The sequence below is a fragment of the Notothenia rossii genome, assembly GCF_949606895.1.
Source record: "Notothenia rossii genome assembly, chromosome: 9".
NCBI classification, from domain to species: domain Eukaryota; kingdom Metazoa; phylum Chordata; class Actinopteri; order Perciformes; family Nototheniidae; genus Notothenia; species Notothenia rossii.
The window spans coordinates 13524766-13539751 of record NC_136907.1 but is presented as its reverse complement, the minus strand read 5'-3'; the positions used below and the strand labels follow the sequence as shown (position 1 = coordinate 13539751).

Here is a 14986-nt window from a genome sequence, read left to right as displayed (position 1 = left end):
CATACTGTTATTATTAATACAAAGTAATTAACCACACACATCTATTTAAAACAAGTAGATTTCCCTGATAATTGACATGCTGAAAATCTTAAGAAGAATGTCCCCTCCCCCAGCTCTCTCGTCCCTGTCATAAACGCTGCTTCCATTTCATATAGAGTAATAAAACATGTTTAAGCTAATTTCTCCACAATGTTTGTAGCCATTTAGTACCCACACATGAAAGAATAAAAACAGAGGTATAGTTGAATAGTAATCACGCAGCACATATATTTACTGCAATGAAAACACACACATTTGCCCTAAGCATGTGTAACGCACCCTCTTCTTTTATGGGGGAAACATTCCAGAGTTTTGGAGCTATCCCCAAACAAGGATGTCCCCTGCTCACATCCCTCTCTAAACACAAAGACTTCACCTCAATATATTGGGGAGGAAAAATATATTTTGTCCCTTCAAATTTAACACACATGAATATATATAAGGTGACATTAAAATGAATATACCAGATTTAACTTTCCTGCCATAATACGTTACTTTAATCCTTCAAATAATTCAAATAATACTTCAGTATGGTGTAGTGCCGAGAGATAGGGAGTCGGAGGCGGTGCAATGAAGGTGCAAAAGGTTACTTTATAATTAGGTCATGTTGTCCGGTTGCAGTCCGGGAAGAAGAGAGAGAAGCCAGGAGGGCACACACGACCACACATAACATGTCCGTGTGGGAACAATAGTACTGTAGTTCCATGTATGAATTATGTAACCCAGTGTATTAATAGGTGGTCACCGCAATGCATACTTTTACTTTTGTTACTTTAAGTATGTTTTGATGCTAATACTTTGGTACTTTTACTTGCGTAACGTATTGAACGCTGGACTTTTACATGTAACAGAATATCCCTACATTGTGGTACTTCTACTTTTACGAAGTATTTTTCTACAGCATCTGAATACTTCTTCCACCCCTGAGTATAACAAGGGGACAAAATATGCAACGGGACAAGCGGTTCTGCGCATGCGCAGTAGATCCTCCTCGGTACTTCGGGGTAATGGCTGCTAGTTGAGATGAGCGGATCGGCCGCATTCTGTGAGTGCGAGGCTCTTCCATCAAGAGGACCGTTAACTCGGGCGTCGCCGAGTTAAAATGGTCGATATCCGACCTGAAAAGTATCCCGAAACAGTTGTACATATTGCAAACATCGTCCTACAGAATGTAAGCTCTCTTTTTTTCTCACGAGTCTTGGCTTGTCGCCATAGCTAGCTCAGGATTTAGCAGTCCAGTCTGCTTGCTAGCTATGCTAAAGTAGGGACTTAACGCTAGTGGCAAAGAGGGAAACTGTTTGTGCTAATCGCTAGACAAAGAAGATAAGAATTCTATCTTTGATATGGATGGCTGTATCTAAGTAGTGGAGTTAGAACCAAGTTAACTTGTTAGTTATGTTTTTATTTCCTGTTTAGTTGACGGGAGCTTGGTTGTTGACAGTAGCTAAGATGCAGAGATGCTAGGTGGCTACGTTAGCTTAAATTGTTGGCACTGTGCTCGATGCAGCTCATCATCCCTACACAGCACGTACGCTGATATATTAACAACTTCACAACTGGACAAACATAACCTTACTTTGCGTTTCAGTCACATGCAAACTGCAACCGGTCGCTGGTTCGCAAATAGTTGCAGTCTTTACGGGCTAGCTAAGATATTATTTTTTTCCGTCGAGACGAAGGGGTTACTAAAGTTCATTGCGTATCACAAACGATGCAGCACTCACTCATCCATAACGTGTGTAGTGGCGATGCCTCATAAGGCTTATGAGACATCGAGCGAGCATGAATATAAATACACCATACCATGCCCTGTAGCTGATAATGGATTACGGAAGATAAAAAATAGTGTGCTCGACGTTGCGTTATATAAACTTGGATTCTGCGAAGTGATCTCTCTCTGGCCAGTGATAGTCGTGGTGATTTCAGACATACGTAAGTTTCTAGAGTTTAGTCCTGGGATGCAGGAATATGAAAAGATTGGTAGTCTATAACTACAAGTGGACCCGGGCATTATAAAGTGATTTAGATATGTGTATTTTAAGTGCAACACCAGAAGCTTGAGGTGGAATGATCAAACCTTATTCTGCTGTGAGCATTATTAAACTCAAGTGTGAAAAGACAGCTTGTTTTAATTAACTTGCAATTTCAATTTGTGTTGAGCTAGTGCTTCAAGCTACCTTCATAAGAAAAGAGGCATTGAATCAAATAAGTGTGCCATCATCAAAGTAAATATACAACTTTAAAAAAAAACTACAATAAGATGTGCAAAATGAATGCATAATTGTATTTTACTACTAACTAAACATGTGTTTCCAGCAATGCACTTACTCAGATACAGTAACCCACATTGCACTAGACAGAGTTGTAAAATAGAAAATGAATATGCTACTATTTGTATGCTGTAAATATAAACAGAACAGTGTGTGAAAAACTGACTAAGCATATTTTATATGTGAACAAGCAGATTTGACCAGTGTGCCTAATTTATCAAGCCTGAGTTGCACCTGCATAGAAATAACTGAAAGTGTTCCCAGTTTATTTTCAGTTTCTTGTGCTCATGTTACGTTTTTCTGCTAACAAAGGCCTTGATTTCTTTATTGAACGTAAATGTGATTTATTATTAACTGATAGATTTGACTATGCAAATCATAGATTTGGGTGAAGCAGTTGTTCACGTACCCATGTCTCATCTCAACAAGCCTTTATGTAATCTACTGTACTGCAAATATACTCACTTTGGGAGTTGAACAATATATCCATGGATTGTGTTTCCTACATTTAGCAGCGAGGGGCATAACACGCATGAGCAGGGTAGGAGGGCAGTCAACAGAGATATGCCGTGTCAGACTAACTCGTAATACCAAGTTCAAAAGGAAAAGGGACATATCTGACATTAATAGATTGTTTATTGTTTTAAAACGGTTGCTAGATGTTTTAACAAGTAGTTCTGTTGGTGATCTAAATGATGGAACATTATTTATAAAGACTCAAATGCAAGTTATAGTGAAGTAAATGCAAGTAAAACAGCCTCTTTAGTATTTATCAAGTGTTAGATGTATACAATAGTGTTATTTTTCAGTGACTATCTCACTAGGCCAATTCAATGTTATGCATAATGATTGATGTATGGGTGAGAATAAAACACTACCCACCTGCCAAATGCAGAAAGCCATTGGCTGTTGTTGGGTAGGTTTATACTAGGGATGGGAATTTGAAAGCAAATGTATATTCGAATATTCGACCCCCCAAAAAACGGTTAACCGATTAACCGAAATGTACATATCCTATATAAAAAAATAAATGTGGAAAAGGATTTATAAAAAAAAAGATTTAATTTTGAAAGATAAATAAATACATGTTCAAATAACTATAGAAACCAAGTCGAATTTGTCAAATGTATTGAACTGGTGATCACAGTTTGAACAGTTGAGAGCTATAGGCCTACAGCTTTCATGCTTAAAACATAACTTGTTTTTTAAATTAAAGAGGGATCATACACGAACAACATAGCGGGTTAGGATAGCGTAACCCTATTACAACAGAGATCAACAACCTATAACAGGGCCTATGCACAGAATGCAGCTATTCAATACTCATTCTTGTTTAAGAATATGAGCATGTCTACATGCTCAGGGGAGAGGTGGGTGCGGAGGCGATTAGAAGACCCTCTCAGCTGGAATTTAATGAGGTTTGAGACTGAGTGATCTACGTGTAGGGAGGGGCAGCAGCCATATCATTAGCTAGAACTAGCTAGATATGATGGATTTGGACATAAACGCGAGTGAAGTATAACCGGACACCAGAGAGAAAGAGATCTGCACCTGCAGCTCTGCCCGGTGTGAGGGACCGGTGAGCGGAGCAAAACACACCTTTAGACCTGACACATTTAGCTATGGCAATGTCGTATACATTGAATTATTCCATTTGATAATATGAAATCAACTTAGGCACCCCTCCCAAAAAAAAAAATACAATAAAAATATTCATAACTCATATTCGAATACCTGAATAATTTCGAATATTCGATTCATCGTTTCCATCCCTATTTTATACTACCAGACCCTTTTGGGTCTTACATTTCTTAGCAGTTAGTTTGTTTTACATTCACTTCACAGTTGCTTCTAGATAATTAAACAAATTGTGTCATCTCTCCTGCATCCTATTGCACTTCCGTTATCTGTCTCTCTCTACCTTCCTCTGACCTTTCTCTCACTTCCACCCCAGGTCTTGTTCAATGAGGGCTGGCTTTCATCTTTTTGCTCTCAACATAAGTAACTGCTTCCTGACTGCATCCTGTTGTTTATTTTTTTGTGCATTGTCTCTCTTTCTCTGCAGCGCACCCACTCTTTACATCCCGTCTTGTTGGTCAGTTCTGCCTGCCGATCAGAGGTTAAGCTGAGGCCATGGCAGTGAAGGACCGCGTAGAGTCGGTGCTCAATGTGGGTCTGCGTGTTCCCAGCATCATGCTGCTGGATGTCCTGTACCGCTGGGATGTCAGCTCCTTCTTCCAGAAGATCCAGCGCTCCAGCCTCTCCAACAACCCCCTGTTCCAGTACAAATACCTGGCCCTCTACCTGCACTACGTAGGTCAGTGTTGACCACAAACACACATGACACAAAGCCTGTTCCAATTCAATTCTCCTGTATTAACATTTCTCAGAGGATTAGTGTAAAGCAACACATTACACAAATGCTTTGCGCTCTTTGCACTCAAAAGTATTTTACACTTGCATAATGAGCTGTATCATGTCAATGTTATCAGTTAAGTTATGGCTTGTGGAAGCTGTTTTGGTTTGGGAATATTTGACTGGACTATCAGCATTTGTTCCGCTGGCTTTTTCTATAGGTCAACGGTCACAATGTTATCTGTAATGGTTGGATTTGCGTTAGGGCTGCTCGATTATGTCAAAAATCATAATCTCGATTATTTGGGTCCATAATTGATATCACGATTATTAAAAAACAATTACTTTGAAAACATCCATTTTATAGAGAAAAAAAAATGGAACAGTTGATTACCCTGAACTTTAAGTATAATTCAACTGAAAAACCAACAATAAAAAATAAAAAAGATAATCGTTTTATTTCGATTATGTTGTTTTCATAATCGTTGCAAGCCAAAATCGTAATTGCGATTATTAAAATACGATTAATTGAGCAGCCCTAATTTGCATGGTTCCTTTTCTTTCCTTTCTAAGTCAGCCTTCTGTACCTAAACCGTATCAGTTAGAGCATGCTCACACATATTGGTAGGCAGTAAGCCATGAGGCTCTGCTTTGTAGTGATTTCAGTGCGCTCACGAGGGATTGCTTGGCAAAACGACAAGTGGAGTGTGACCAAAACAATCAATTTTATCCGTTGGTAAAATAAAAAAGATGGACGATGCCTGAAATTAGTTTTCCTCTTCCAGCCATCAGGTTCACACCCTTTTATGAGGTGTAACTCTTTGAAAACAAGCCACAACCTCCTTTTGAGACAGACTACCATCACAGAACACACTAAATGGAAAAGAACCATGAGTCAGATTATCCAAGAGCCAATAATGAGTTCATAAAGTCCTCCCTCCAACACAGGGAGCCAGTGAAACTGAAGCACTGACTGACAGTGACCGTGATGTGAGGGTGACGCTGACTCAGCAAAGTGTGATGGTCAGCAAATTTAAACAAACAAGCACAGTGTTGAGTTTTCTCTGTGTGTTTGTGTGTGTGCTGTCAGACTGTCGTGTTTGTGTGTGTGCTGCAGTTGGCTAATGAGCCAATAGGCTTGGTATGTGCTGATGAGCGCTGTGGCTGGACAGCATAATAAAAGAGGGAGAGTCAGTAACACCAAAGTAACTATGCACTACGGATTTTTTATTGCATGTTTTTTGGTAGTCTGTTGAATGATAATATTATTGACAGTAGCGACTGTTTTATTGACTGTCAAAATATTTCCCTGCAATAACTTAAGAAACTTCTGTCAACCACATGACACTATTTAGTAAATCACTTCATGCTTTTATAGTATCACTTTTTACTGAATGCTTTGCTTGTTGACTGTCTCTAACCTATCATGTGTGTCTGCATGATTAACTCCATTGCAGGTTACATCCTGAGCTTGGTGCTCCTGACTCTGCCGCGCCAGCACCTGGTGAAACTCTACCTGTATGTCCTCACGGCCCTGCTGCTGTTCGCTGGTCACCAGGTCTCGAGGTACACACTTACATATAGACCCATATTCTTCAAGTGTTTTACCCACAGAATATAAGAGTTGTTCTTCTGCTAGTTTAGATGAATAGCTAGAAAACGTGGTAGATAATAAGTCACAATAGACTTTCCTGTAAATTGATCATTTTGAACTTTGTTTTCAGGGATTATGTCCGCAGTGAACTAGAGTCTGGCTTCGAAGGACCTGTCTACCATGAACCCCTTTCCATGAACAGATTCACCACTGCTCTCATAGGTATAATATGATGCGTGAAGACGCTGTATGCATCATTCACAAACATTTGCACGTTTAGGTTATTCTGCAGCCCTTTGTTTCCCCTCTCATTTGGTACTCATGCATCAGGAAGGTCTAGAAAAGTATTGGAAAAAAAGGATAACATAGATCTTCTGTCACTTGTAGAACTGCAATATAGTGAGCGACACAATTTAAACCCAAGTCTCTGACAGCAGAAATCCATCCTCTATAAAGAAGGCACGGAAATCTTAGGAGAGTTGCAGCAAATTGCTCAGCGATATTAAAAAGCATCTCTTAAAGGTCATACTGTTTGACTTGGCAGACATCCTTCTGATCACCAACTCCTAGCCTTAATGCTGTGGAAGCTGGTCCGTGTTGAATTGATCTTACTGCAGAGAAGATGTGGAGTCTCCTGTGCTTTAAAAAGAGAAAACTGAGTTCTGATTTCACTGCATAGTGAAAGCTTGAGCAAGCACAAATAACATAGTTACAGATATAGCGCTGCGGAGAGAGAGAGAGAGAGGGGGGGGGGGGGGGGGGGGTGTGTGTGTATTTAAATATGTTGCTTAATATGAGAGTGTTTTATGTGTATGCGCAAACTTCCTCCTCTTTCTTCCTCTCAGGTCAGCTGGTGGTGTGTACTCTATGTTCCTGTGTGATGCAGACCAAGAGGATTTGGCTTTTTTCCGCTCACCTCCTCCCTTTGGTGGCCAGACTGTGTCTGGTGCCGCTGGAGACCATCGTCTTCATCAATAAGTTCTCCATGATCTTCACAGGCCTGGAGGTCATCTACTTCCTGGCTTCTAATTTGTTGGTACCATATAAGCTGGCCAAGACTGCCTACAGGGAGCTGGCTCAGGTAATAACCGAGTTATATGGCCCGATGTTTCCATCTTTCTCTGTTTTCCTTGAAATCATATAGTCCTGAGAGATTTCCTCACATTTAATATTAATGTCATTCATTTTTTTCCCTACCGCCTCCCTCTGTCCCCCAGGTGGTGGAAGTGTACGGGCTGCTAGCGTTGGGTATGTCTCTGTGGAACCAGCTGGTACTTCCAGTTCTCTTCATGTGTTTCTGGCTCCTGCTATTCGCATTGCAGATCTACTCCTACTTTAGCACCAGAGACCAGCCTACCTCAAGGGAGAGGCTCCTTTTCCTCTTTCTTACCAGGTAGGACCACAACACTGTTCACCCTGTGTGGAGCACCACAAGAGAAACCAGTCTCTAGAGTGTGTTCTGTAAATAAGCAGACTATGATGGATTATGATGATATTTGTATTTGCCTTGTCTTGTAACCATTGTTTACTCCCCCCCCCCCCCCCCCCCCCTCTGCGTCTTCAGTATTGCTGAATGTTGCAGTACGCCGTACTCCCTGCTGGGTTTGGTTTTCACCGTCTCCTTCATCGCTCTGGGAGTTCTCACTCTCTGCAAGTTCTACCTGCAAGGTTACAGAGCCTTTATGAATGACAACACCATGCACAGGTCAGTCACTGCATATATATATATATATATATATATATATATATGTGTATTAGGGCTGCTCGATTATGGCAAAAGTCATAATGTCGATTATTTGATTCAATAATTGATATCACGATTATTAAAAACGATTATCCATTTACTTTGAAAACATTCATTTATTGAAAAAAAAATGTGAACAGTATGTTTTTCACAGTTGATTACCCTGAACTTTAAGTATAATTCAACTGAAAAACCAATAATTTATAAATAAATAAATAATCGGTTTATTTCGATTATGTTGTTTTCATAATCGTTGCAAGCCAAAATCGTAATTGCGATTGAAATACGATTTAATTGAGCAGCCCTAATATGTATGTATAATAATAATTCATTTATTTTATATGGGCGTCTTTCAAGGCTCTAAAGGTCGCCGATGTGTTTGTTAACCACTTTGGATGCTTGTTTCCTGTGTGTCTGTGCAGAGGGATGACTGAAGGCATCACCCTGCTGATCCTCGCTGTCCAGACCGGCCTCATCGAGCTTCAGGTCATCCACCGAGCCTTCCTCCTCTCCATCATCCTCTTCATTGTTGTTGCTTCTATCTTGCAGTCCATGCTGGAGATAGCTGACCCCATAGTCCTGGCCCTGGGAGCATCAAGAGACAAGTAACATACATTTACCATACTTTTTTGGTTTCTTTAAATGATTGATTATCTCTGCCATAGATAATTCTCCTTCTTAAACAAATGGTCCCATGTTTTTCAAAATGGATAAAATAATTCCTAGTGCCAGCGTAACCCGTCTGATTCATTTTCTTATTTCCCAAGATGTAAGAAATGCTTTTAGAGAATGAAGAAAGGACCCATCAATGAATGTGAAGCCCCATGTTGGCACAGATGGAGCTGATGCTTTCTCTTTGCTCCCTCCTCTGTCTGTACTTTAGGAGTTTGTGGAAGCACTTCAGAGCAGTGTCTCTGTGTCTCTTCCTGCTCATCTTCCCAGCCTACATGGCCTATATGATCTGTCAGTTCTTCCACATGGACTTCTGGCTACTGATCATCATCTCCTCCTCCATCCTCACATCACTGCAGGTAACGCACAAGCGGACACACACAGAGAAAGCACTATTGGAAGGGACTCAAAAACCTCTTTTAAGCAGAAGAGGTGTAAGTGTACTTCTCTAGTCTCCATTTATAGAGAAGGAATGTAATAGAAATCCTGTCCTATTTAACTCACTGTGCCTGAGGTGCCCTACCCATCTGTACTTTGTGATTAATTATTGAATTGAATAACATCACATCTCCTCCGTCACCCCCAGGTCCTCGGCACTCTGCTGATCTACATTCTCTTCATGGTGGAGGAGATTCAAAAAGCTCCAGTCGAGAACATGGATGAAGTCATCTACATTGTCAACGGGACGTACAGACTGCTGGAGTTCCTGGTGAGAGAGAGACACACACACACACACACACACACACACACACACACACACACACACACACATACATACATACACACACACACACACACACACACACACACACACACACACACACACACACACACACACACACACACACACACACACACACACACACGAAGACAATATGGGAGAAAGGCAGCAGCGATGTTGACAAATATATATCTATGGCATGTTGCTGATTATCTCTTCTGCCAGGTCGCGGTGTGTGTGGTGTGCTACGGCGTGTCAGAGACGGTGTTTGGCGAGTGGAGTGTGATGGGCAGCACCATCATCCTGGTCCACTCGTATTATAACGTCTGGCTCAGAGCACAGCTGGGCTGGCAGAGCTTCCTGCTCAGGAGAGATGCTGTGAACAAGATCAAAAGCCTCCCCACGGCCAGCAACACACAGCTGGAGCAGTACAACGACATCTGTGCTATCTGCTACCAGGTAGGAACTGGCTTTCTGTGTTTGTGTTTCGTTAAAGCCAGTACAGGGCTACAAATGCATTTCAGGCTTCTTTAAGGATTGAGCGCAGAGAGAGCGAGTTAGAGAGCTAATGAAGAGCGGGACCAGTGTTGACATGAAATAGGCAGTGAACCGGAATAATGATTGTTTCAGGGCAGTTCTAAAGCGCTCCAGCCTGTTCTTATTGGATATGGGATACACGCCCACTGCCCAAAGTCTGACACCCATAAAGGTGCCACGCATAGTAACAATAAACTACTGGCCTGAGGGGGGTGCAGACACAGACCCTGCTGCACACTTTTAGTCAGCATAACTGCTGATTGACAGGGATTACGTTTGTAGGAGTCCTCACGTTGCCTGCATAGATTTAAACATAGGACACAGTGGTTTTAAAATGTTTGAAGAACCTAACAACACAGCTTGTGTGCTCATTTCCTCCAGGACATGAACAATGCAGTGATCACTCCATGCAGTCATTTCTTCCATGCTGGCTGTCTGAAGAAATGGCTTTATGTCCAGGAGACGTGCCCCCTCTGCCACTCGCAGCTCAAGAACCTACCAGCAGCCCCCAACCAAGAAGCCCCTGCAGCCAATCAGATCCCTGCAGAGCAGGAAGAAGCGCCTAAAAACCAGACAGATGACTCTCTTGTAGATGGTGGGAAGGAGGAGGGAACAGGAGAGCAGGAGGGAGGCAGTGAAGCAGCCGCCTCCTCCTCCTCCTCCTCCTCCTCCTCCTGTGGTGTGCCCTCCACTTCACAGCACCTGGCCAAGACTCCTTCATCATCTTCTTCCTCTCTTTCCTCATCGGCACTTGTGACTGAATCACAGAAGCAGTTGCTCACAGATCATCTTTCCTCGTCTTCCTCATCTTCTTCTAACACATTGGACATGACCCCATCTCTCTCTCACACCCCTCCCTCACAACCAGCGGCCCAGACAGAGGAGAGCCCTGCTGAGCCCGAGCCCGCCCCTCACCTAAACACAGGCTTCCTATTGGACAGTACGGAGTCATCTGCTGGTCACACATCAGAGCTTGACCAGCCCTCTTCCTCTTCTGAAGGACAGTCGCCTCCTCTTTGCAGCCTCTGAGCCCTGGTGTCACACACACACACACACACACACACACACACACACACACACACACACACACACACACACACACACACACACACACACACACACCTGCATCCACATGTAAACACACACACACACACACACACACACACACACACACACACACACACACACACACACACACACACCTCTGCATCCACATGTAAACACACAATCTTAATACTCCCATCTGCCTATATTCTACTTATCACATCATGTCAGAAATTGAACTCCAAGCCCCTCCATTTTATAACAGAATATTCAAAAACCATCTAAGCTGACGTTCATCACTCGGCATTGAAAGAAACACAGATGATGACAAGATGTTGCCATTTCTTCGGCAATGGTCGTGGAACAGTCTATCCAAATGTATTTCCATGAAGAGTTTAACTTTCATGCCAGCAATGATTTCATTTTCCATTCAACACAAAAAAGGGGAATGAAGTTATCTCATCTCTGAAAGAATTAGTAGTTTGACATTATGTCCACGAAATGTGAAATCCTGAATGAAACTGAAGAACCACATCACAGCTTTTTACTCTGATATCAGTCCTAAAATGATGCTTCATGTCCTTCCCATTTCAAGTGGTGGGTGCTCCCATCATGCCTTTGTTTGTGCAGCTTCTCTTTCAAGGCTGTGCTTCTCCTAGTATTTGGGTTTTCTTTGGAGTCCTGTATGTGCCATGATCTAACGAGGAACGGTTTGTAGGTTTAGAGAGCCTTGAGAGGCCAGAGAAAACCGATGGTTGCATTATAAACAGTGACAAAGTCATAATGTTCATAAAGTCTATACATTTCTCCGTCGATTCCATAAAGATACTTGGTTTTCGCTGTTGGAGGATAGCAGTGTACGAGTGAATACACTGACTGAATGTTGTTGATCACATGACCTGAAGCCCGGTGCTAAGCAGAGCACCGGGCATGGCGTGGTCTATTTAAGTGTTACAGTGAACAAATCAAAGGGTTCACATGTGGACTAACTAATTCATTTCACTTGTTAAGCTTTCTTTCTCTCTCTCTCTCTTCTACTGCTTCAATATTTGAATCAAACTTGTTTGGCTGGTCCCAGCAAAAAAAAAAAAAATAGCCAAAACTTTTGTATAACTGTTAAAAAGATGTTATTTTTGAGATAACTTTTACATTACTGCTTTATTGGACAGCTCACAGTGCAGACGGACTGAAAGAAGGGAGAGAAAGACAGAGGGAGATGACACACGACAGAAACCACTGTTTAGCTGAGAATGTGGCGGGAATATAATCCCCTCGATGTCTTTACTTCACGGTACTCATCCACACTCATCTCCCTGGGCTCAGCTCATTTTACATATATATATTTAACCAGTCACATACCTTCCAAAGTTTACCATTGACATGAATTCATGGTAGGAGCCATCACCATTCTCCATTCAGCTCCTTCTTAAACCAATCCCATCAAAGCACCCTGTATTTCCTAAAGCCATCACTATCCTGCTGCTTAGTCACTCTGAAATGTTATTACCAGCAAATTGAGCCGTTTGGTAGGAACGCTTTTCCCCACACGAAGGTACTCTCTGACGGCACCTGTGATTAGTAAACGGGGTCGGACGGGATGAAGTGTGTTTGTGTTGAAGAGTCTGAATGGGAGTCTGACACTTGAGAATGAGTCCTGATGCACGCTTGTATGTAGAGCCTGCACGCTGCCACTGTTACCACAGCATTTATTTGGGTCTCATTGTCCTCTAACCTTGCTACCAATGTTTTTTTTTTTTCTTGTTTTTGGGGTTGCATTTGCACTAATGTCATTTATTCTAGCAACGCTCCAAAGCTGTTTTTCGGCTGTAAGCAACCAAATACCCTCTGAAGTGTTTGTGTACGAGGAGACAGCCCAATCTGTTTGTGTGTGATGTATATAAATGTTGCTCTGTATAGCATCTATATTAAATCAGAAGAGTGTTGATATATAAATAGGACCAGGGCTGGGTTCCTCCAAAGCTTCCTTGGGGTTTGATGTTCCTGATTACTTGTCATGTCTGTGAACAAAGACAAACTTGTGTGAGAGAAGCTTTCGAGGAACCCCGCCTCTGATGTGTGTGCCCAGCCAGTGTTGCTGCTTCTCCGCTCTGTATGACGCGTCTTTGAGCTGGTGTGATCACTCTGGTGCCCTCTATTGTTAGGAGTGGGATCAGCATGTCGCTGACGGACAGGAGAAGCACTAGTTAACCCTCAAATGTATTAATTACTACCACTATAACTTACGGTCTTATTACTATGAATGACTTAACTGTTGACATTAGAAAGTGTTGGCTGCAGGGCTGAGAATGAATACATAATGGATGTAGGATCAAACCTGGCCAACACGCTCTTTAACTCTGTTTATTTTTTTTTTGTAAAGAGATGAAAAGTTTGATGTATTTTGCACTTGTTCCTCAAAAAAGGTGAACATAAGGACTTTTCTGTATTCTTGAATGACTCGATCTCATTTTTATTATCAAGCTCCATTCCTTCGACTTTGATGTAAAACAAAGCACTTGAAATGGATACAAAGATTTGAAAGCTTCACACACTCCTGGGGTTTGACTGTGCAGCGTGAGCTGTGTCGAGCACAGGGATCACCTGCACGACAACATGTCACATGCTCCACACGATGAGAACTGTCATTGGCAATTGTATTAGAATTAGCAGTGCAGTATTACGTGATAAAGCCTGTCAGCTGTAGATTCCAGACGTATTTGCTTACTTTATACTCCATGTTGGAGAATTGCCGTTATTTGGTCACTTTTCTAGACAACGAACTGTGACATAGTATTTTATCTTAAACTCAATATTTATTTTGTTACTATACAGTATTTTTATTTGATACGTTAAACTAAGCTTTTCAATGTTTTAAAGGCATTATTTGCATGCATCTTAGATTTTAATCTGTGGAATTTACTTCATTTAAAAAGTATTATATTCCCTAATGCTCCGCACATTGAGCAACACACATTTTAGATAGCATCTCCTCCTGTAAGCTTTATGTTCTGTTGTAAAAATGGTACATGCAATAAGTAAATTAACAGAAATGATGTTATTATTGCTCTTAATCAACTGGCTGTGAAAATACCACTACAAAAGAAAGCCAATGTGACCTATACAACCCAATATTTCTTAAAATGGTAGTTAATGTGTATTCATTAAACATTGCTTGTATTGAATGTAATGTAGTAAGCAGGAGAGGATCTGAATACATGTATCCAATAATGGCTGAAGTTACTTTGACATCTGCAATCCAGATGTTTGAGGCTAACTTTCTCACACTTTGATTAAGCATATATTGTAATGGAATCTATAGCTGCAACAGAGCACGCATATTCTCTGAAAAACACCACTGCTGTCCAATGCTATTGCCTCTGACTTACAGACGTTAGTTGATTGGTGTTCAGGGCAGCTCTAGAGATGCCCGATAGAGTTTCGTTTGAATTTGTTTCCTTTGTCTGTTTATCAGACACATTTGGGACCTGCTCTGTAGAACCTGACTCTGAATGCCGGTTGTTTTTCACAGTTGGTGTTGGAATTTATGCCTGACATGCCTTGGTTATTTTACAAAAATTGAATGTCAGAAATAAAAATGAACCATCCGTTCTGATCTCATGCTTTACTTGATTTGTATTTGGAGTATGTCTTGTCATTCATATTGCATATTGATTTAGTAGAATTCTTTTTGATTAGTTGTATTTACAAGCCTAATATTTACATATATTATTTTATACACAAAATATGATTATGTACTGTACATCAATTACATGGACCATATATTAATATAAAGTAGAACAAAGTGGTGAGGTTTATCCTCACAGACATTTCAGCAATTTAAATTCAGAAAGTACAACCTGCATACATCTCTGTTTTATTCAGAATAATGTAATAGTCTATGATTTGTCCATCAGGTTATGTCTGCCTGTGCCTCAGTGAGCGTGTAGTTGGAGGAGTCAGACACAAGATGGCGCTGCTGTGTCGTTTTTAGTCTGAATGAGAAGCGATCC

The 14986-nt window shown here is 41.3% G+C and overlaps 1 protein-coding gene across 1 annotated transcript; it reads left to right on the top strand.

The window, feature by feature from the left end:
* The first annotated feature begins 1009 nt into the window (after positions 1-1009).
* On the top strand, positions 1010-14601 carry LOC307018251 (RING finger protein 145-like). The gene is made up of 12 exons (XM_079648394.1): positions 1010-1210; positions 4375-4626; positions 6122-6230; positions 6389-6480; positions 7104-7339; positions 7476-7651; positions 7823-7963; positions 8425-8607; positions 8886-9033; positions 9261-9383; positions 9621-9854; positions 10314-14601. The coding sequence occupies exons 2-12, from the start codon at positions 4443-4445 to the stop codon at positions 10959-10961; spliced, it is 2274 nt and encodes a 757-aa protein (XP_079504520.1). The 5' UTR covers positions 1010-1210; positions 4375-4442; the 3' UTR covers positions 10962-14601.
* Positions 14602-14986: the final 385 nt, after the last annotated feature.

What these genes read in the sequence shown, in the direction of transcription:
- LOC307018251 (XM_079648394.1), top strand. Translation starts at nt 4,443, where the DNA reads ATGGCAGTGAAGGACCGCGTAGAGTCGGTGCTCAATGTGGGTCTGCGT. An exon ending in CCTACAGGGAGCTGGCTCAG is followed by an intron (nt 7,340 to 7,475) that starts GTAATAACCGAG and finishes TCTGTCCCCCAG; the next exon opens with GTGGTGGAAGTGTACGGGCT. An exon ending in TCTGTGCTATCTGCTACCAG is followed by an intron (nt 9,855 to 10,313) that starts GTAGGAACTGGC and finishes CATTTCCTCCAG; the next exon opens with GACATGAACAATGCAGTGAT.